We start from the raw sequence: 23,748 nt of genomic DNA, 5'->3' as shown, positions 1-23,748 counted from the left end.
CTGGTTGATTCTCATCTAGAAAACAGGACATTTTTTGTTCTATCAAAACATTGCTTTGCGTTGATGGGCATTGCAGTCTATTAGTTGAAAAGTAAATAGCTCTGACCAAAGGAGGTGTGTTGGGAGAAAACCAGCCGAAAGTTACCCTTCTGGAGGTTGGCTAATTGTTAGAGGAGCTCAGGCTCATGCCCTGACCTATCAAAGACCTCCTGCTGACTCACACTGCTGGTTAATATGAGTTTGCAAATGGGAAACTCAGACTTAAGAGCTCTGTCAAGTCTGAATGATATTTTGCAGTTCAAGATTGAGTCTCATGATTCCCAAGAGATTTTTTTTTCTGATTTATTAAATCATAATTTTAAAGAAGGTCCATTTACACTTTTTTTTCAATGATATGCCAGATGACCAGTAATAAGAGCAAAAGGCTGTAATGGAATTACTGTTTTAGATGGTAGGTTTTTATGTTTAATGAAACTACTCAGTGCCTCTCGCCTGGAAAAGAATGTCTGAAGAAATTCAAAAGGACTAAATAAATGCCTCAGAAAATAAATGTGGAAGGGTTATGTTTTTGAAATGTATTCTAGAGATGTAGAACGTAGGCTGACTTACAAGTCACAGGGTGAGAAAATTACCAAAATGGGAATAGTTCTGCAATAGAAAGACAGATGCATTATTTTAAAACACAATGTGATGTCCATAAAACACAAAAAGAGTATAACAGTGATTTAAAAGAAAATTGTATTTCTTTGAAACTTTTGGTACTGTTCTTGCAAGATGCCAGCAAAAGGCATTGCTGTTTGTGTGTTACTGAACATTATGATAAACAGAATATTTTGAGTTCTTATAATTTAATGTTTCACACCTTTTCCAGAAAAGGGGTCATTACTTTCAGCATTAATGCAATTGTATCAGGTTTCTACATCTCATCTTATTTGCCTTTAATTCTTCTTGATTCTTGCTGAAAACCATATCCAGAGTAGTGAAATTTTCTCCACACCTTTCCTATTTGTGGTGTATTTGCATTCATTTGAGCTGTCAGGCCTAAGAACTAGAGTATGATTGTCTCATTTGTACCCACCCATTTTTTTTACTTCCTCTGGAAATCAGGTTATGTTGCACTTTAATACAGAAAAGGCCTGGACCTGATGTTTTGAACTCACTGTTGCAAAACCTGCTCCCTCACGTAGCAAGTAACTAACGGGACTCATGTTGGAAGGAGACATATGGCAAACAATTCTTGCAACGTCAGAGCAGGGTGATGGATGGCATTAAAAAAGGTAACTTTACTTTCTTAGGGAGAGACTGAACGATACGATGTGTAGGAACAGAGCTGAAAAACTGAGCTGTATGGCTTTTCTACCAGGAACAAGTTAAACCGTGGTTTGAAGGTTTACAAACCTTTTCCATGCTCTGCACAAGTTCTGATAAGACTCTTCTTGATTAGGCTGGGAGAATGTTTTTAATTTAAAGCTAATGCTTGTGGGAAAGAAGTGCAATAGTTCTGTACTTTCAAAACTTGGGCTTTCATGCAAGTTTTCTATAAACATTCTAGGAATCCAACTATATCATTCTGTTTCTGAAAGGGCATTTTTTTGTCTTGGGTACTTAGCTGTAGATGATTATTATTACACGTATTTTCACAGACTCATGCTCTAATTTTTTTTCTAAGAATAATTATATATTTGGAGCTAAGCATTCAATTATTTATTCATCCACTTTACCACGTGGACATAGCAAATGGACTTGTGTTAGCCTATACACCATATCATGCATGCAAATTCCACTCTTAACAATACTGCTTGAAATTATGTAAGTGATAGGTGCTAATTTTCTCTGATACAACAGAATGATAATGATGGGCTATTGGGAAAAAATAATAATAAGTACTTCTTAGGTTGTGTGCACTAGCATACTAAACTATTCATAAAAATTAAAAAAGGGGAATGAAAAGACACTAACCTACTTAAAAATGATGTCTTTTACTTTCAGTCTTTTTAGTAATAACAGGAAGACAGTATTCCTACAGTGATAGCACCGTATTCCTGAATGAAGCTATCAGGTTGTACATTCATTTCTATTTGGGGAGGGTGGTTGTTATGAAGGTGCACACAGACAGCCAGTTGAATATTAGATTTTCACGTGGTTTAAAGAGTCCTGAAAACTACAAGTGATATTTCATATTCTGTACTTCTGCAATGTCATCATGCAGGTACTCTGTGCTGAATGTAGGGCAGCAGGCAGTCTGTCAAGTACAGTGTATTTTAATACATCAACATTGCATACAGCTTTATTAAATAAATTAGGGTGCTGGATAATAGTGCAAGCACTTGGATACAGTGGACGCACCAAACTGTATCTTTTTCTTGTTTTACTTCTATTTTCTGAAGGAATCCACTTCCATGTAAGAAGTTTAGACAGAATACCTAGCAATTATTCCTTATTAATTATTCATTTCAAAGTAGGAAGAGGAAATATGACAAGGATGAGTTCTTTCACTGACTGTTTAATAATAAAAGATCCTTCATGGAAAGCTTATGAAAAAGTGAAGGACATAAAAGCACAAGCAAAACATATGTATTAGTACATGCTAAAAGAGTTCTGTGATGAGATAGAACAGGGTTGAGCAGCAGAAGGTTTTTGGACAGTATTTAGGTAAATTTGCTTACTTGAGCATCCCTTTTTTTCATTGAGTTAGAAAATGTTCCAGAAATAGAGAACTGAAGGACAGTATCATCTTTCTGACATTCATTTCATCCCTTCCTACTGCCGTTCTCACACTCGCTGTATGTTCTGTTACCATTCCACTATGAACAGGAGAAAGGCCTTGTTACTGTCACTATTCTTTGTGTCCTTGAAGCCTTCAATAACAAGCTTCACTATGCAAGAACACCTTTTTTTTTTCTATAGTGGAATAAGGTGGGAATAAGGTGTGAAATGCTGTGTTTGCTTCTGCAATCAAAGGTGTGCACTTAGATTCCACAGTTAAAGATAGATCTAAAGTATTGCCAGATAATGCAGGTGGGGCTAATCCAAAATCCATATGCATGCACGTTATTTGGATTATGCAATCCATAATCCAAAATCAGTATGCATGTGGATTTCTTGGAGGCTTCACTTAAAATGAAGGTTGTCAACTGAAGAAGCAAGAGAAATCCTTAAAATTAAACTATTTCCATCCAGATATGGGACAAATTTAAGATTTCAGCTGAAATCAGATCAGAAACAAAGGTTTAGAAAAAGAGGGGAGAAGGGCCTCTGGCACCCAGCAAGGGGCACAGAGCAGGCCACAGCAAAAAACATTTCTCCCGTTCCAGACATGGAGGTCACTCCTTACAGTGGGTCTTGCCAAGACTAATAAAGGAAGATTAAATTTAAAGTGAGAGGAAGATACTTGTTCAGAAAAAACCCCTGGTGCTCAAACCCATCACGTCTTTGTCAGAGACTGAGCTGGCATGTGCTTGTGTGCATGTTTAGTTTGTGTATTTCTGCTGTGCTTTTTCCATTTGCTCTGTGTCCTTCCTTAGCTCTCTGGGTCTGATAGAAGGGTTTACAAACAGCAAATGCATTTGGGAAAGTGAGGAATATGTGTGATAAACAAGGCCTGAGGGACTTAGGAGCCATGTAGCTGAGTCTGTAAAGGGGTAAAATAGCAAACCTGTCTGCGTAGGAGGGCAGTCAGAAAGGATTTCCGAAACAGAGGTCTAAACAGAGTCATCTGCAGCAGTGCAGTAGCTGTCCTGGAGCATGTTTTAGAAGATTGCTGAAGTCATCCTATTGCTTTTCTTTCCTCCTGGACTTTTTCTCAGTAAATATGTGCAGTGCAGGTATTATGTTTATTCACTGTTTGGTCAAATTTATTGATTCATTTTCATTAATCAGCCTGTCGGGGTTTGGAGTTTTTTGGGTTTTTTCCATGGCATGTAAACATACTGTACCTTTTGTTTCCCGGGAACCCTTGACCCTCAGCAGAACCGTGGCTTCTCAGTGCTCGATTAGCTGGGTTAATTTCATTTTGCACAACTGTAACTAATGGCCATTTAAAACTGCCAGAAGCCCGCCGTGGGTTTCTCCTCGTGCCTGACCCTATTGGTGAGCAGCACATTAATCAGCGCTCTCTGTCACGGTTTATTGCTTAATGATGAGGGTTAACTGACCACTTCCTAGGAATAATGAAAAACAGAGGTCAGCAATCACTGACTGAACAAAGAGAGGAGCTCTTTCGACTTGTGCTTCTACTCTTTCGTCCTCGGGCAGCGACAAATGTGTCTGCTCCACCACTTGAACGTGAACACTTATCTTTAAAGCTCATCTTAATTATACATCAATCCCTGTCACGTGTTTACCCAATTGAAACAATCAAAACCACTGAGCCAGTTACCTAATTAAAGGCAAAGCAATCATATGTGCAGGAAAACATTGCTTGGTTTGGCAAAGTCTGTTCTAGGAGTGTAGAACAGCCACAGTGTAACGTGTGGATGCGGCACTGGAACTCCCCAGACCAAACATTTTTATGATGGTTCAGTAATCCATGTCCCTCCTAAAAGCTACAGTTTAATTTTTGCTTGCAGATACAGAAGCTACCATAATAACCCTTACTTGCAGGTTCTGATGATGCTGGTTCACAAATTCACATTAAAGGATACTTCTAATTTTCTTTTTCTCAGGTTTGTAGTTTTACTACTGGTTTTGGTTTCTGCAGGCTTCCCATAAATGGGATATCACTCTTGCTGCTGTGGTGGATGGCCTTGCTGGCTAGTGGGCAGAAGTTATCCCCTACTCGAAAGGGCTGGACAGGGAGTGTGCCCTGGGAGAGACAGCCCACATTCCTCTGCCCCCCCTCAGCTATAGGGTGTGCTTGGCTCTGCCTCCCAGGCAGAGGTGTGGGGGCAGGATGGGACTGCACAGCAGGAGTGGGAGCACAGAGCCTGCTCCTACAGAGCTTCTCTGCTCGGTGGTTAGGATCTTGAAATCCCATTTCCTCTTCCTGCGAAGTTTTAGAAAAGTAGAGAACATAAATTAAAAGTCAGTGGTTGTCACATTTTCTAAGGTTATTTTTTTTAACTTCTAAAGCTGAACTTCAGATTATGAGGGAAATTTTGCAGTCCCCTGTACAAGCACAGCATATCAAGTACTGTGGAACTGCTGTAATGCCTTCTGCTCTTCTCAGGAGCACGCGGGTCAAAGTGGGAGAGGTGAAACGGGATATGTGGGGAACATCCATCCCTTGGTGTAGCACTCGCCTACTACAGCAGCACATGATAGACCACTGTGAGGCCATGTAGAAGTACCCTGGGGGTTACTTCTGTTATAAGTCACCTGGGGGCCAAACAGTGATTCTTGAGGTATGTCTTGCATCCTTAAGTTTCTATGGCTGCCATTAGCTGTTTTCCCTATGCTTACAGAGAGCAGCAGAGCATGGCATCAGGCTGTTTTGGGCCTCCTCCCTCAGACAGGCTCAGCAAATGAAGTCCCAGGGACCATGAAAGCTTGTGGGTAGAGCTGGAGTTGTGTGCAGCAGAGCTGGGAGCATGGGCAGCTGGCTCCAGTTGCCTCGCATGGAGACCAGTACCCCAAGCTGGGGGTAGTCAGCCTCCTTGGAAATCAATCTCTTTTAAAAATCCTAAACACTCAGAAGAATCAAGCTGTGGGTGTGACAGATCAGGCTCAATGCATTTAGTAGACACTTATTTTTTGCCTTACTCTTTGCTTCCCTTTGCTTTTGCAACCTGTGCCTTATTCCTCTTTCCTCCAAGATTTTCCCTTGTTGCATCTTGAGAGCGTGATTTTCTGCACAGAGTCCCCATGCCAGAGCATTGCCTGGCACATGGAAGAGGTGCCTGGAGCACTAGCTCAGCTCAGACCCCCTGCCCTGGTCCATGCTCTTTGCAGAAGGGAACTTTGGAGGTTGGCAGCCAACCTCCACCAAAACCTTTGCAAATCATATCACGTACAAACTGCAACTTTTCAGTATTTTATACTGTGATCCGTTATAATTTTAAGTGATAATGTATGAGATGGCAAAAGGCACATCTGTGGTATCAGAGCAGTGATGCTTCAAAGGGTCTGTCTCAAAGTGTGAAGGCTCTTGAGCTTCTCAAATATGTCTGTGAAATATGTAACACGGGAGAAAACCAACATGTTCCTCCCTACCCTTATTCACAAACGTACTTTGCACCAAGCTTGGGGCTTCTAGCTGATACATTCTTATACTCGCAAAATAAAATTCAGCCTGAGGCAGACATACAGCATGGAAAATTTCAGCCCGAACTGCTAATGTGTGGTAAAGTTATAAGCAATAGAAAATGAGGTCTTAAAATGGGAAGTGTCAGGCAACCTTAACTATATGTAGACCTACCATATTCACTGATGATAATTTGGTTTTTGACAGATTTCAAACAATTTGCAGACTCATTTTGACATATACTGTACAAAGAATGGGGGAAAAAAGTCCCTGGAGTAGTACTCTCAGGCTTATAGGTACCACTTTGTAAGTAGTGAAAGCAGCGATCAACCACATAGTCATTTTACCTTCTGCGAAACCTTTAAAACGGTATTGCATTAAGTCCATACAAAAAAAAAATCATAATATAAAATCAAGGCACTGATGCACTGAAGCTGAGACCTGTTGTCTTTGTGCCAGTTCTTATCTCATTCTCATAAGTTTAAATGTAGGTTGCAGAAAAATGTTGAACTATAAAAATGTTGCAAAGCTTGCATTGCTGCAGAAACAAAAGCCCAGGCTAGCATGCCATTCAGGTATGCATATCCAACATAATTTTACTAACAAATGCTGACTTTCCAGAAAACACTGCAGACCTCTCTTTTGCTTTCCATAGCTGATTTTTTTTTTCCTCCCCATTTATGATCTAAGAATCTGTCCAGGGTATTTCTCCAGAGTGGAACTATGAACTTTGCTTATTTGGAGCATCAAGAAGTGATTTTAAGACCAAACTAGGGGGCTTGGGATGAGGAGTGGGGGCACAGGGTTACCTTCAAGGTAATATTTCTGGGAGGCCTTGTCTATCGGTTGAGAGGCTCAGGAATCCTATGGGCCGAAACGTGGCATTGGTCTGGAATGTTGTTTAGGGATTATATAGCAGGCTGCATCCCAGAAAGGTTGTTTACAGGTTGTCTGCAGCTGGGCTTTTTTTTTTTTTTTTTGGTTTGGGTTTTGGTTTTTTTTTGGTTTTTTGTAGTTGGTTGTTTTGAGGAGTTTTTCCCAGGTGACATACAAAACGTGTGTGAACGGTAATCGCCCGTTCCCTGGATCAGGCTCTGGCAATCACTACATGACTTTTAAAGTCTCTTTCAGTAGAGCCCTGCTGACAGCTCTCAACAGTTATATAAAATGCTGCCTTCCTAAAAATCACTTCCCAGCAATGTCAGTGCGTGAAGAGCTAGGTGAATCCAGTTACTTTCCTGCTGGGATATAATTTGTTATTTTTCAGAACCATTCCATCTGGCTTACACTGTCTGGGGTAAAAATGTTTGCCTAATCGTATCTCTTTACCTGGGCAGATTAACTTGATGCTATATGTTTGTGGCAAAGTCTTGTGTACATGGGTAACACTGTTTATGTTGAACAGTCCTGTTGTTTCACGGAAAATAAATTTTAGATGTGAATAACTCTTTTCACTCTCAACAGTAAAATGTGAAATTTCAAGCAATGCAATCTCCATCTTTTATGGTAGCTCATTTAGTCATAATTAATTCCTGTGAGGATTTCACTGGTATGTAGCCTAAATTTTTTTTCTTCCTTAATCTTATTCTCATCATCAGGTCAAAATCTTTGTGTACTCTGCATTCTTAAAACTAGGCACATGCTTAGGTGCCCAAGGCAAAAGGGCTTAAAGCACGTGACTGGAGACTTGAACTAGGCTGTTATCATTTCCCCTCTCTAATTATCAGAGAAGTTACAGGCGGGCAAAGGGCTGCTTTAAATTTTCTTGGTAAATCAGTCCCTCTGGCTTCTAATCATTTCCGTTCCACTTCTCTGGACTTCCTCCAGTTTGTTTATATCTTCCAGTAATGAAGTGCCTGAACTGCATACAATATTCCAGGTGTGGCTGCAAAAGAAATGCATAAAGAGAGCACTGCCATGCCAGGCTACTCCACTGTGTAATGCTTCTACAGAAAGAGCCAGGGGTATTATTGGCACTTAATTCTCCTCTGCTGCATTGCTTCTTACAGGCAGATTATCCTCTCATTCCTAGGTGTCTTTTGATGGTGATACTTTCCAAATTTTGCATTGTTACTGTGCCTTGTTGTTAACTCTTTATTTTGGATTTCTCTCTTGGTACATGCCGCAGCATTTTTTCCAACTGCAATTTTATTACTTGTTTCCTGTCTTTGCTTCCAGTTTCACTACACCCTTTTGTATTATTTTTCTCTCCATACTTATGCTGGCAACTCCTCCTCCTTTCTTCCTACTTCCAATGAAAAGATCAAAATAAGCAGTAGTCCCTCTGATACTTCACAGGATATCTTCACAGTGTGATAAACTTTTTGAATCTGGCTGTCACTTATTCTCAGTAGGAATTTGCTGTAGAAATTCCTAATGACACAATTGGTGTAGGGTCTTTTTATCCCGTAAGTCTTGCCAGATGATAACAATGAAGTGGATTCTAGATTTCTTACTCACTGTATAAACAGTTTTTTCAGGTGAGGAATAGGAGTAAAGAGAGGTTAGTGGATGAGAAATGCAGTGGTTAAAATGAACTGGGCATTGTGCATCACTGAATAAATAAAATACATTTTCTGCATGGGTGCATCTCCCAACAGTGTTTCACTTCACCCTTTAAAGTAAGTATTCGTGACCTGCTGGGTGGATCAACATCTTCAGGGACCATTACCTTGGAACTACAAGGGGTGAGGATGCTCCTAGAGGCAGCAGGAGTATGCTGTGCCCAGGAGGGAACTGCCAACCAGCACTATATTTTTCTGAAAAGAAATGGTGGATTTCATACACTGATGGCCTGATTTCCCCTTTTACTTGATGTAGACATCTAACCTTGGGAAAAACAGAGGTAAAGCACTGTCACCCCTATCCTGCAGTGTCTTCTGCTTGACTGTACAGGTATAAATGGTTTTGTACTCTTTGGACTAGTTTCAACTTTGCCTTACCAAAAACACTAGTGCAGGAGAAAGTGTGGACCTTCAGGCAGCCCTAGAAAGCCCATGGGGATGATGCTTTGCTTCTTTCAGAGGAGAAGCTTTGCTCTGATCATCTTCCGCACTTTGTCTCGTGTTACAGCTCCTTTAACTTTGGTCTTCTGGTTAACTGAAAGTCAGTCTCTCTCTTTGGAAACCCCCTGAAAACCAGCAAAGACCAATCTTTCCACATAACTTCTTAATTATTTCTACATGTGGGTTTTGGCTGTGCTCCAACATTGAAATCATTATGCTGTTTCAGAGTGTAAATAAGTGGGACTGGATTAATAAATTGTATGAAACATGGTCCCACACTTCATTATAATTCACTTATCAAAGTGGAAAAACCTTTTAGTACATAAAGTGCATCTGCTTTTAATTTTCATTTTGATCTTTTCTTCGTGTGTTTTCAGTGTACCTTTTCAGGGAGGTTTTTAATGCTGTTGCCTGGCAGTTTCAAAGTTACTTCTGAAGATGGCAAAACAGAGCCTAGCAGATTTGGAATGTATAAGGAAAAGCATAGAACTGGATTATCCACTCATAATTATAAATTGGGATGCAATACGTCCCAAGGAAATCTGGCATAAGTAGAAGGCAGATTGTTTTTTTTTTTGTTTGCGACCTTTTTAAAATTTCCTTTTTCTTAGTGCAAATTTTATAATTTTTTTTCTTACAAAACGTGTTTCAGACAAATGGATTTTACCTTTAGTCACTATCATTTTCCCAAGATGAAACAATTGCTTTTGATACCAGTAGTGAAACCCACCATTTATAGAATACAAAAATACATTGGCAACCACGAGAAACTGTGGCTAAGCTCATGCTATGGCTTTACACCAAGTGACCACCACCCTCATTATCCCTCTCCTTCACTGACCTCTCTTGCAAGCCTTAGATCCAACAGCTGTTGCTGAAGAAACTGGGCCCTGGCAGCGGCTGGCTCCTGTCCCTTTAATGAGAAAATTGCTGTATTTTCTGAAGATTAATCCAAAGTATTTTTGTGCTGTTGATACACTTCTTGTAAGCAATGACATTTCAGTTCACGTGAGTTTGTATTAAATAGCTACTTTCAGGAAACTAAAATGAATCCAATCTACTCGGCACTACAAGGATTTTAATTATGAAAATTGAACTAGAACTCTAAGAAATCTGTGTTCAGACCTGCCCATTATGAAATTAATTGTGAATAGACTGAGCAGTTTTCTGTTTTGTTTTTCTTAAATGTATTGAATACAAGGGGTAAGGATACATAACGTGGAGGGGCAGCTACCCTAATCCAGGGGTGAATTCTGGATATAAATTAAATATTAATTGTTTAGTTTTCACCGAGCACAACAAATTTTGAAACAGCAATTGCAACAATTTAGCAGAATGATCTTTGAAAGCAGAATAAAAAAATTGGATTTATGTCTTGGTGGTATTGTATTTATGCCCCAAGGTGCCTTTTTTCCTGTGGTCCTATACCCCTTTTTTTCAGTTTTGTTTTCAGTGACTGATGTCGTTTGGGCTGAAATTTCTCATATTCAATTTTACCTGAATATCCGTTCCCTTCTAATGAAAAGAAAGTCTGATCCCTTCAAGGTGTCACTCTGGCATATGAATTATGTGTCTGAAAAGTTTTGTGTGCTTTGAAAGAAGATGACTAGTCTATTTGTTTTTAACTTCCTGTGGCAACTTTATAGGTGTCGAAAATGTCAGATGCAGATCAAGTAATCTATGGCTTCAGTTGCTCAGGACCTAGAATGATTCCGCTGTGAAAGGTCACTGCTTGATATATTTCTGTGGCAAAACAAATTGCAATTCCTGTTGAAAAGGTACAGTAAGGCAGGAGTGGGTCTGGCACCCAGTGTGGCAGCTGCCACTGAAAGGCAAGCTTTGCTCTTGCTTTGGGGTCACTCTGGTGCTGGTGCAACGGCCGAGGTGTCAGATCCAGCATCCCTGGCTGAAAGGAGTTCTGGGGTATCACTTGTGAGATCATCTCCAATAAAATTTGGGATAATTAGGCAAACCTTTGATTCATCAGTGTTTTTGCTGCTCTGTGATACTTTGCTCAGCCTGTGGAGGTCAGATGAGTAAGGAAAGGGTGAAGGAGATGTTTCCAGGTCCCATTCAGGGGTTTTGTGGACAAGAGCCTGTGGCTCTCCAGCCTCGAAATTCTGCACCTGCTTTGGGGAGTGGTACTTGGAAAATCCTGCTCATCCAGTTAAAGATGGAAATAGCAATCATAATTGGTGTAATACCCTTTCTGCTACTTAATTTGCACCTTTTGTTTTAGGTTGTTATAGTATTTTAACAGTAAACATATTGTGAAATTTCATTATAATTGTCAGATCTTCTTTCTACTATCCCCTAATCCTCTTCCTTCTGAGTATTTCTTCAGATTCATCTGGATAACAGAGAGCTGAGGTTCCTGATAAAAACAAACAAATGGAGAGAGAAAAAGAAGAAAATAAATAGGCAGATGAGTACCTGTTGCAAAGGGTAAAACAGACCCCTTCTCAAAAAGTCAGCAAACAAGTGCAGAGAACTTTTAAGTTCACTTTGGTGAGCATCTGATATTACTTTGGTGTTTGAGATCTCAAGAGATTCTTCTAAAAGGCTCTGTTGTGATAGTATTGTTTGCAACCTTGAAAAGAAAATTATTACTGACCAGGGTTCTAGAAGAAAATATTTGTCAACGTATGTGCTGGCAATATTTTAAATTGCTGCTATTATACATAATAATATTCATTATTATAAATTTAGCATATTTCCAGACTGAGCTGTAGTAAACTGTACATGAAAAATGCAAGAGAAAAATATGCTTTGAAGATAATGTGTCATTCACACAGAATAAAATTTATGATCTGCTGAGCATGCTAAATGCAAGAACATAGCAGAGTTGAGCTTCAGAATGTTTGCAAAAACCAAAGGGTAGCTAGTGTAAAAAAAAAATTAACAGAACATTTTTTCACGGAGATCAAGAGTTGTGGAAAGTTTTACTTTGTGAAACAAACTGCCTATTTTTCTAGTAATATCTTATATAAATAGCATGCATCTTAGTGGAGTCAACCTTGAATTGCAAATTATAAAATGGAGTTGAAAAAACACAGAATAATGTCGTGCATCTTAACTGTGTCTGTCCTACGAGAAGTTCTCTCTTAGTTTTCCTGTTCTGAATTATTGCTGCAAAGACATTTTGATACATGAAAGTATCAGCAGGATGGTGGGGCAAACTAAGCAGTTTGAAGGAATGAATAGAGGATAACAGGCTTCAGCCTCATGTATGTTTACAAATACAAATAATTTTATAGAGGTGAATATTTTCAGTATAGTATTCACTGAAGGATCATGGCTCAGGGAGCCATAGAGTCATTCAGAAATCCTTACATTATGAATTAGCACTCCATATTCCAGAATACGCCCCCCACACCCTCTCAAGCATTTCCTTGAATGAACTTGGTGTTTCACACAAATCTGATTTTACACTGTGTACTTCCTGAAATCCAGTTGTAACAGTGAGCTATTTGTAGAGCAGGTTACTACCTCTATTTGTAGAGTGTATGTGAATGTAGCAGATTGGTTGGCCACTTTTTATCAGCAAAAACGGAAGGGCATTTCAGTTACAATTTAAGATTTTTACTTGATGCTTATTTAAAAAGTCTTTCCAGACTTTTTAGACCGTCTCCTGTACGTTGAAACTTTCCACTAAAGTGCATTGAAATTTGTAGTATGTCAGGAATGCCTTATCAGATTTTTAGCATGGGAAAGAAAAAGTATACATCATGCATGCAACATGATCTCTGTCACATGCACTACTCTGCAGATAACAACATCTAAAGACTTCAAAAATATTCAGTTAAAATTTAAACTAAAGTGGAAATTTGGAAACTTGCTGTGAGAGAAAATGCTGTAAAGCATTTGATGTGTGATTTTTGTCAAAACAACATCCTCTAAAGCTCTAATTCTCACTCTCGGTATCACTGTATCCATTATAATCTAAAATCAAGAGCAATTGAACTGAAAACTAGTTTCAAAACAGAAACAAAATGATTTCTTTCAATAACAGGATTATTCTGATATTTGTAGATATTTTTCCTTGGTTTTCCTTCTAAACAGATTTCCAGTGTTGTGTGATCTCACTGAATCGGAAATGCTTTGCAAAGATCAGATACTTTTCCTATTCCTTTTCTGTGCTGTCTAGCATCATTCAGCATTGCTCTGACCAGATGAAAAGGGAATTATCTCATAGTCCATCATGTGGTTGTGTTCAGACTTCGAACAAGCTGAACCGGAAGCTTACTTAGCTCTTCCAGATTTCAGGAGGCCCTGGTTGTCCTCTGTGACCGATTGTTGATATGGCTGGTTGGCATGAGTTCTGCCTTTCGTGGAGACGACAGTGGGAGCCCTGGGGATGGTTTCAGGACCAGTTCGGGGCATATCATGTGGTGGTGGCTCAGTCTGTCTGGATAACAGGATGACTGGAGCACCAGGCACAGGCTTGGAGGGTTTTCAAAATTCTGCATTGTATTTTAAGCATGGCATAAGAAAATGTGCACATGGACCTCAAATGTGATATGTTTACAAATACTTTCACGATCACTTGTCTCGCTGTCATTAGCAGGTTTCATCCCTGCTGGATGGTTTCTCCTGCAGAAAATAGTAGCCTCTTTTGGGCTACATCCTATGCTACCTTGCCAAATTTCCTCTCCCTCCTTGATCCCTCTCATCGGTGCCCTTTCAGTCTGCTTAAAATAGTGAGTGAGAACCATTTTGATGACTTCTCATCTCCTTTGCCAGGATCACCAGACCATTCCAATTGTTTTTGTTAACCTGGTCTCAGCCCAGTGTGAAAGCAGGTTTCAGGAGAATGTGAAGGAGCAGGAGATAGTCTCCATTTCAAAACTGGCAGAAAACTGGAGTTTGTGCTCTTTGGTGTACATAGGAAGGGCATAACAGTATGGTAATTTGGAAAGTGTTATGCGTATTAAGCATCAGGGAACACAGCCCTCCTTGCTCCACTTCCAGAAAAAAGGGGAATCAGCTTCATATCTGTGGTCACTGTTGGAGGAAGCTCTGGTAGTTCATCTGTGAGCACCAGCGGATGTGCCTGTGCTTTTAAATAGGCCCAAACTGGGGTTTCTAGACCCTGCAGGAAATGGTGCTGTTAACACTCTGTTTTTATCCCTGTCATCAGTAATTTTAGTATACTTTGCTTGGGTATATTAAATCAGATGTAGCCATACCTTTTACTAAACTGTAAATGTACCATATGAAATCACCAGTTACTGGCTGAATGGAGGAAATAAAGAAGGAGGTAAATGTGAAGACTGAAGAAAGAGTTTATAGAACAAGGGAGGGGTAAAAGTCTTGGGGATGAAAGTAGGTAAAGAAAATGGTTGGAAAATAAATTTTATTGAAGGAAAGAAAAAGGAGGGGGGAGTAGAAAGTAAGGAGACTTATGAAAATATCATAAAAATGGTAGCTAAAAAATAATCCAGTAAGATAAAAGGATAAAGAAACTGAAAGATATCTTGGGATCTAGAAGTAGCAGAAGGTAATTTAGAATGAGAAGCAAGCAGGAAATATCCCAGATGTGATGAATATTTTGCCAAAGTAAAAGCAAATTTTAATTAAGCCTCTAATTTATTATAAAGGAGGTAAAGCTCTAATTCTTGTTTCAGGGAAGGATTTAGTTTATACCTATGCTATAAGCATAGTGTGATAACGTTAATAATAGACCAGTATTGTCAGCTTGAGCGATTGTCAGATCAGCCTTTGTCTGCAGCCAAAAAGCATGTTTTCTGGGGATGATAGAGGCTGTGGAGTAATAAGGGAGATAGACCCTGAAGTCAGACTGAATTTTGGGAAACCCTGAGATTCAGTATCTTAAATACAAACCCTGAGCATTTGCTGTATAAAATGAAGGGGCAATGTTCATATCTAAGTTCTGTACCATGGCTGTGGCATTTATAAGCCTATTCTGAATTTGCACATCAATCTCAGCATGAGGAATCAAGTTTATTAGTTTGCCGTGGTCAGACTGGACTGGTTTAAACAGAGCTGAGGAAGTTAATTATCCAATGTCTCAGGTGGGTCTAGCAATAAGTAACTAGTTATGGAGAGAGGGAGTCGCCGTGGGTGCAGCCTTTGGAGCGGTGGTGGGGGACGGGTCCCGCCGTTGCACGTGGATGGATGGCGGGCTGGGAGGGACTGCCCTAATCTGTTTCCCAGGTTGTTCGAACCAGTTCAAGAGCAGTAAAACAAGGTTATGTAATTGACATGTGATGTAGCCTAAAATAGTGACTGCAAACATAGGCTGCTGTTGCTGGGCAGTTGTCAACTGCTTAAAAAAAAAAAAAAAAGAAAACAAAAAAAAACCCAGAAAACACTCCCTTAACTGTGTAACAAATGGGCCTTTGAAATGAAAATGCAGTTCTGATTTCCATTGACTAGCAGGCATTTTCTTTTTTTTTTAATTGCAAGAAATAGAGGCTTTGTGAAAACTGAAATTTGAAAAGAGATTCATCATCGCACTTATCGTGCTGATCTATCTGAGAGTACCTGCCTGCTGCAGATGGGGAAATAAAAACCTCAGGTATATGCAGTTTGTTTCTTGATAGTGTGATACAACTCCTGTCAAATAGGAAATCCTTTTCTGTGTATGGAAAATAATTGTGGCAAGTCTTAGCAGTAATTTTGTTTGTATACTGGCCATTAAAGGGTAGATATAGTTTTATTTTTATTAATTGAAAGAACTTATATGGATACAGAGGCAACATCCGTTCCACAAAATCTGTGAGGGTTTCAGAGCTGGTTGAAAGGAGCACATCACATCACAGAGAGCACAAACGAGAGGTTAGGATGTGCAGATTATGTGATTTCTTGCTATAAGAGGAAAAGCCCTTCATCTGAGCTATATAAGAAAGCAGAAAAACCTGATGTTAAGTTCTGTTTACTGACCAGATATTCTTGAGGTGAGAGGCTTCCCTCAGAAAATCCTGGTGATTTGCTGCAGCATGTTTGCTTTGTCTTTCCTTTAGCAGGGAAGGTCTGTAACTCAGGTTGGAAGGGATGCACAGGCTGGGCTCGTGCAGTCTGACAGGCTGGTGGGTAAAGGGAAGGGACAGCGTTAAGAAATAAGAAATATTATGCATCTCATTATTATTGTGGAGATAATCTTCTCCCAGTTGGGAAATATGGAGAAACTAAGCACTTATTCCGGCCTGGAAGCTGCTTTTGAAAGGGATTCTAGCTCTTAACTGCAGGTCTGCAAAGCAGGACCTGGAGGTGGCTTCCAGCTCCTCCCTCCTCAAACCCTGGAAGAAGGCTTGGCTTTCTGGCAGCCTACAAGGAGAAGACAATTTTGCCTGCAGTTTTCTGAGTCAAAGGATTAATTCTCATTGTGGAGGAAGAAGGAAAATTTTACATGCGTTTTGATGTGCTTCAGTGAGATACTATTTTAAAAGCTGAGGTTTTTTTCAAACTACTTCTGCTTCATTTGGTCCTCAGCTGCCACTCCTGTTTTCTCACTTTCCTAACCTTTTGCAGGGCTTCCTCAATCATGTCTTTGTCTTGGGACCCAAAAGCACACTCCTGTTTCAGACCTTGTATGCGGAGTGGATTTTGGACTTTTTCCTTCCCTTTCTTGCTGGCTTTTGCATTGAGTGTGTAGCTCTAGCAGAGGGGCAAAAAGAGAGTTGCCTGCCCAGGTAAAATCAGGAAAGAACGCATGGAAGGCAGCGGTGCTGCAGGAGAGGCACTCGTTGTTAGTGGCACACAAGTGAGCATGAGTCAACAGCCTAATGCCATTGCCAAAGGCCAGCTCTGGTCCAGGATTGCATTAGCAGGGCTGTTGTGTGCAAGATGCAGGAAATAACCATTTTATTGGCCTTAGTGATGGTGAAACTCGGCAAGAAAAATGCTCTCTGTTTTATGAAAGAAGCTGGAGCAGAATAAGAGGGATGACGACAGATTTAGAAAACATGACCTATGAGGAAAGATTGAGAGAACTGGATTTGTTTAGTCCAGCAAAGAAATGGGGATCATAAATCTTTTGATAGGCAGGAGATTGTCCTGAGAAGGTGGTGATCTATTACTGTGTATGTCTTAGGGGAAGTGCGAACGTCTCTTTCAGTTGCAAAAAGTATTCCCATTTGGGTGAAATTTAAAGTTAAAACCACCCAGTTTCAAGTATGACTAATCACTAGCCTAATCATGTAGGGCTTGTAGGAAAGTTGCAGAATACCTTTCCTCAGATTTTAATACAAATATAAAGAAAAGAAAAACCCTACCTGAACTGTGAAGCTAGTCTTATCATGCTTCCATGAGTGGGCTTGAGTTAAACATTCTTTGGATCCTCTTCCAGCACTATACCTTTTTTCCTTACGAAATTTAACATTTGATCATAGTAGTTGCTATTTTAACAGGAGACAGAAATGTAGAATACTAGTTAATGAGTTGCAGTTCCTGACTTTGACTTCAAAAACATGGGGGGGGGGGGGGGGAAGGATTTTTAGGAGGAAGATAAAACATGTGGAATGTTTCAGAAATTTCTGTAATTTTCTGATTTTGCCATAGACAGTAACAGAAATTATACTGACAAGAAATATCTATATCCTGCTCTTTTTGCAGCCTTACCTGTGTGGAAGTATGGCTGCCCTTGAAGAGTGCAGCAGTGCTCTGCACATGTACATAAGTTTATCTTAGCAAGTCAAGTTTTGGGACTGGTGGCTCAGTCACTTCGGTGGAGTTTTAAAATGGGGAAAAGGCACAACTTCTGCTGTAGCCTAATTCATCGGCCGAATAAAAACAGCTGCTTTTCTCCCCTCCTTTACTGCTGAATTTTGCTTATTCAAGAAAATACAGTAAGAGGGAAGGCTGAATTTCATGACTACTTCCTTTTTGTTTTCTTTTGTAAGCCTATAAAAAGCAGGGAATTAGAGAGTCTTCAGAGGTGAGAGAGTTAGAAACATTACAGTGTTTTTGTGCGTACATTTGGATGTGTCATTCCATAGTATGTAGTGACACAATAACCTGGAAGATGTAAACTTCAATTTTCCTGTAGCTCTACTGCTAACAGGGCAGATCTCCCTTTCTTCTTAGTGTGCAACTGTGTAGTACCTATTCATTATTTATTTTGAACAGAAAATTTTCCTCCCATCTTTTGTAACTCAGTATTTTAGATGGAACAGGAATTAGCTCATGTAAGTGCACTTAATGATGGCGTATATAAAAATTACGTTCATCTTAAGGCATTTAGCACATGGGAGATGAGAATCGATACCTACTCTGTCACTTTCCAGCCCACTTGTGGGTGATTGAACAGGATAAAAAGAACAACTGGATTAACCTAAACACAAACCGCCCAAGCAGATCGATACAACTCTTGAAAAAGTTGGAGATCTAGCACCACAAGAACATCACCCTCTTTTCAGGATGGCTCCATCACCTCATTGAGATCCTGAAGAGCCCTAGAGGTCTTAAGAGTACTGCATCAATTTCAGATATGTGGGTTTTTGGTTTGATTCTGAAGTTGAGGGCCCTTGGAGAGGTGCAATCTACACAAATGGGATGTACTGATTCATTGTGAGTGTCTTTGCTTTAACTTACTGTACAAAATTGATTTTATTTTAAACATACCATACTTGATTGTGTGGAAATCTGAAGCCATTTTTTTCATTATAGATGACAACTTTTTAACTGAAAAACTGTCTTTTTTTTTAGCTGTACTCTGCATAGAGGGTTTACTGGAGTGTTGATCTGTTCTGGTTTTTTTAAGGGTTTTCAAGTTATTTCCATTAATGTAAGCTTTAAGATGACTGAGATTATTTAATTTTTTTTTTTTTTTTAATTAAAAAAAATTGAGTAGTTGATGTTTGCTTTTTGGAAGGCAAAAGATAACAATCTGATACCTACTCTGTCAAGATTTTGAACCATACGTTAGTACTCAGAGGGGCATGATTCAAAAGCTGATGAACCTTTGCTAAGTTATGTTTTCTGAAATTGTCTGATCTAGAGTTCATAAATCAGAAAGCAATAATTGCAGGCTATCTAAATCATTTGAAGGGAGACTTATGGAATATTTTGCTATTGTGGGAATATTTCTTATAAAGTTACATAGTGACAGTATATGAATCAAATAAGCATTTCCACAATATTTAAGAATGCAACCCAAGTCATTATTCTGCAGTATGTAGATGTTAACTTCTTTTTATTAAACCCATTAGCTTTTTAAAGCAATAGTGAAAAATGTTGATTTAACAGGTGTACAGTTTTGTAGAGCAAACTGCTTTCAGGGTTATTCTGCAATAGGGTTCATTTTGCAGTGTTAGATCTGACTTGTCATATTAATAGCCTGCACCCGCCTGTGGAAACCTAAAAATGGTATTGCAGTACTCTATGATGTACAAAGGACATTGTACGAGCACTGAGCAATTGTACCTGCATTCCTGGCAGAAAATAACCATTTTTTCCCTCATTCCTCCCCCCCCAAAAAAAAAGATAGTATGCTAGCATTTCTAGGGGCATATAAACCACTTTTATGCTGTATATCATCATTTAAAATGCTTTTGTTTTCTCCTTTAATGTTGTTTTCATGCTGTCTGTGTGATAGTTCTTTGGGAGATGTGCTCAAGTCAGTACAGAGCAAAAATGCAAATAGGAATGAAGTTGACTCTTTTTGTGTGTATCTGATTTTGTATAGATCACATCAGAAAATAAACATTGTGTGATGAGCAGGTTTTCATTTTGTGATTAGCTGAGAACTTTGTTTTTCTTGTTTAGCAGACCTGCTTAAAAACCAGCTGATAGATATTGGTGCTGTCACTACACTGTATTATTGATTTTAAGCCTCATTAATTATTTTGCCAAAGTTTTATTCTTTTTCATCTGTGTCACAGCGCTAGATAAAGTCCCTTAATAAAACCCTTATTTCCCCATCTACTTGTTCTTTAAACATCTAAAGCATCATCTAAATGATGATACCTTTGTGATACTACAGTAACACTTAGTTTACTTAAATAAGATTGCTTTTCTTTGTGGGAGGTGCTCAGTGAAGAGGTTCAAGAAACAGCCCAAGCTTCAGTTCATTGTCTAGATAGATAACATTGGGTAAGGGTGAAGGGAAGTCAGGTGCAGATATATAAAACGACTTATCTGAAATTTTAAGGCAAATTCCTGAAAGAACCCAAAACAGAAGCCAGGTCTCCTGTGTCCCATGAATATTCTCTTTGTTCTTCCCTGAGGGAGCATATGCATATTATGGAAAATATCTTGGCAGACATATTTTATACCTCTTGTCCTACAGTAGCTCTGTCCCTGTATCAAGCTACATCTTTGCTCCCCCTCCCCACACACATTGGCTCTTGCCCATTACAATGCAGCTCTTCTCCTGAGCTCTGCCTGGGCTTCTCCTCCCCTCCTACAGCTCCTGCTCCTTTCCATCATTGGCATGAACTTTAGCATTATTTTCACAGCTCTGGGGTTTCTGCACATTTGTTCTGGCCACCCCAGATCCCTGTGTGCCACCTCTGGATCAAGGCACCTAAAATAATCTTCTCCTCTCACTTCTGCTGTCACACTACACCATCCCCTCCTGGCTTCCTTTATTCTTCTGCATCAAATTCAAGCACCGAGCTTTGAAAAGTCCACGTGGGAGTGCCCTTGCCTGAGACACTGCATCCGTTTGCTCCACCTGTGTTCCTCCCATGGAGTGAAATGCCTTTTGAGTCTCCAAGCTCTCAAATGCCAGCTTATTTCCCTGGTTGCCATGTATTTCCCTTCTGCTAAATGTTGTGCATTAAATACCTGCTGTTTCTTCAGGAGTGCTTCTGTGGGGCTTTACAGAAATGAAATAATACAGTTGTGATTTAAACCTGTTTTGGTAAACCATTCAGAAACCTTCTGCTATATAGAAAGTAACTGATTAAATCAGCAATCAAGTACTTGGTGAACTGGTTGAAGAGAGTGGAATATACTGGAAAAGTTAACCCCTGCTATGCATTTCTGCTTTATATCCTGAGCTTCCTGAGCATGAGAATGTACCAAAATTTAGAGTTTTCAGAGTGCTTTGTGATATAGCACATATAAAAGGATTTGAAAAAGCTCAAACTAATAGTTTGTTTTTCACTAAAAGAAAAACTCCAGTGTTGTGTAGAAAAAAAAAGGTAATGAGATCTCTCGAGAGTGACACACCAAAACTTTTTCCTGAATTAAAAAGGAGAGATGCTCCTAGTAAAGACCTGTGACAACTCACCAAGATCATTTGGAAAGGCTAAAGAATGAAATTTGAAATGTCTTCATTAATAAGAATCTTTAAATGACTGCAAAACAGCAGAGAAGAACAAATTGGAATTATGTAAATATATCCTCTAATAATGCATTTTATTTTTGGTTCACTCAGGACAGCACAATTACCTGTGTGCGGGAAGGAATGACTGCATAATTGATAAGATTCGAAGGAAGAACTGCCCAGCCTGTCGATTACAGAAATGTCTGCAAGCTGGAATGAATTTAGGAGGTAAGCAGAATATTAATAGTTTGGTCTCTTAATTTGATTAGGCGAAAACAGTGGAAATGTGCGGCCTTTTTACAGTTCTGGCAGCTGCATAATCTCAAAAGTGTAAGGTGGAGTTATCCTGAAGAAGTACTTAGCAACTGATAAACTCAATTGTCATTCTAAACTGGGTTTTGGAGATATGTATTTTGTGGCCCAGAAAAAAAAAAAAGAAAAATGGGTGCTCTATGATGACAGTAATTTTAGTGGAATGTCATAAGCTAAAAGTATTAAGGTTTCAAGTATTGCATGCTTTTTTTTTTTGTGACGAGCATTCTATTGAATTCTGAAAAACATTTTACACCGGCATGAAAGCAAAGAAGCACATGGTGAAACTTCTCAACTTTTTTTATTGCTTATTCAGAATTTGTGTGGATTTATTTCTGTAACTGTTAGGATATGCAATAAGTTTGATGATGTTACTCCATCATTTATGTACCAAGAAAAAAAGGCAAAAAATTTTCTTATTAATTTTCAAAAGTATTTTGCAAAGAGTATGATAACAAAATCTATAATAGTTTTCTCTGTTATTTTAATTCTTCAATTGCAATGTCTACACCTTTCTGACTGCGCTTCAGTGGGCATCATGTTTCAAACCATCATCTGAGCAAATGGTATTATACATCCCTTTTTCCCACCACTCTTATGTTTATTATGTTGACTGTGAACAGGGGTTTGGATACCGCTGCAGGTCCTTTCTCAGATGCACAGAGTGACCCTTCCCTTAGAGTGTTTTCACTGAACAGAAAATTACAACATGGACATATTAATTTCTTCCTGTATCATTTCCTATCTGACAATTTGCTTTTTGTCCTCCTGGATCTATTCTCCTAGCAGCTGAGTTTAGTTCTACAGACAGATTTAACTGCTTGTCTTTCATAGCTTATATGCAAAATCCTGGTTCCTGCCTGCTGCCTGATACCTCTTCCTTCCTTGTAGACTTCTTTTTCTGTCTTGTCTCCTGGCAGAAATACTCAAACAAGGCACACCTTACTTTTCTGGGGAGAGTAGCCCTGTTAAGATCTCTTTCAACCCCTTTCCCAATTTTGAGATATTGCCTTGCCCTCTAGTCCCCTTGTTTCTTTTTCCCAAGGGAAAACAGGGCCCCAGTGTGCCTCCTGGAGAGGTGGCAGCTTTCCCTCAGTTTTGACCTGGACTATTGAATCTAGGAGGGGAAACAGAATGCACCTTCTTTTGAGGAAGCAGAAACTCTGTGATAGTAGCTCCTTCATCCCAAAAAACAGAGCTGAAAATATGTGTGGAGCAGGAAGGTCAACTCTGTGGAGTGCTGGAAATGTTACTGCCTCCCACCAGCAGCTGGTGCAGGGCCTCTTCCCTGGATGTGCCCTGTGCAGCACCAGTGGAACTCCTGCAAGATCTATATGTGCTTAGACCTTCAGCAAAACACAGGGCTGCCGTTGGACTTGATAACCTTCCGAAACAGAAGCACGTGACACTTTGTTTACCGTGTCATGAGTTCATTGCTGTGATGTCCTGGTGTGTTTTGAAAGATGTGTTCATGCAACATCCTCTGCAAAAAAGAAAGGCAGGAGGGAAACTTTGCTACAGAGGGTTGCTTTTTTTTTTTTTCTTTTTTCTTGTATTGACTGGAATGCTGTAAATGAGGATGCATTGAAAAATCTTCCCTTGTGTTGGAGCTTGGTAGACTGCTGGAAATTGTAAATAGTGATGTGCCTTTAATGCAGTTTTTGGGTCCCTCACTACTAGAAGGACATTGAGGTGCTGGAGTGTGTCCAGAGAAGGGCAAGGGGGCTGGTGAAAGGTCTGGAGCACAGATCTGATGAGTGGCTGAGGGAGTTGGGGGTGTTGGAGGAGACCTTATCACTCTTTACAACCTGAAAGGAGATTCTAGCAAAGTGGGTGTCAGTCTCTTGTCTCAAGTAACAAATGAGAGCATGAAAAGAAATGGCCTCAGGTTGTGCCAGGTGACATCTATGTAGGATATCAGGAACAATGTCTTCACTGAAAGGGTGGTCAGACACTAGAATGTGCTGCCCAGGAAAGCAGTGGAATCACTGTCCCTGGAAGTGTTCAAAAAATGC

At 39.6% G+C, this 23,748-nt stretch overlaps 1 protein-coding gene across 5 annotated transcripts in view; it reads left to right on the top strand.

Moving 5' to 3' along the window:
• The window catches only part of NR3C2 (nuclear receptor subfamily 3 group C member 2), a 204,685-nt gene that overhangs the window by 127,782 nt on the left and 53,155 nt on the right, over positions 1 to 23,748 (top strand). For all 5 annotated transcript variants that reach the window (XM_027652704.1, XM_027652705.1, XM_027652703.1 and 2 more), the window contains one exon: positions 21,533 to 21,649. In XM_027652704.1, coding sequence (XP_027508505.1) covers positions 21,533 to 21,649 — 117 coding nt within the window. The remainder of the gene's footprint in view (positions 1 to 21,532; positions 21,650 to 23,748) is intronic.

The sequence above is a fragment of the Corapipo altera genome, unplaced genomic scaffold (assembly GCF_003945725.1).
Source record: "Corapipo altera isolate COAL_440 unplaced genomic scaffold, ASM394572v1 69, whole genome shotgun sequence".
Classification (NCBI taxonomy): Eukaryota; Metazoa; Chordata; class Aves; order Passeriformes; family Pipridae; genus Corapipo; species Corapipo altera.
The sequence above is the reverse complement of the archived record's forward strand: the minus strand, read 5'-3'. Positions and strand labels throughout refer to the sequence as shown.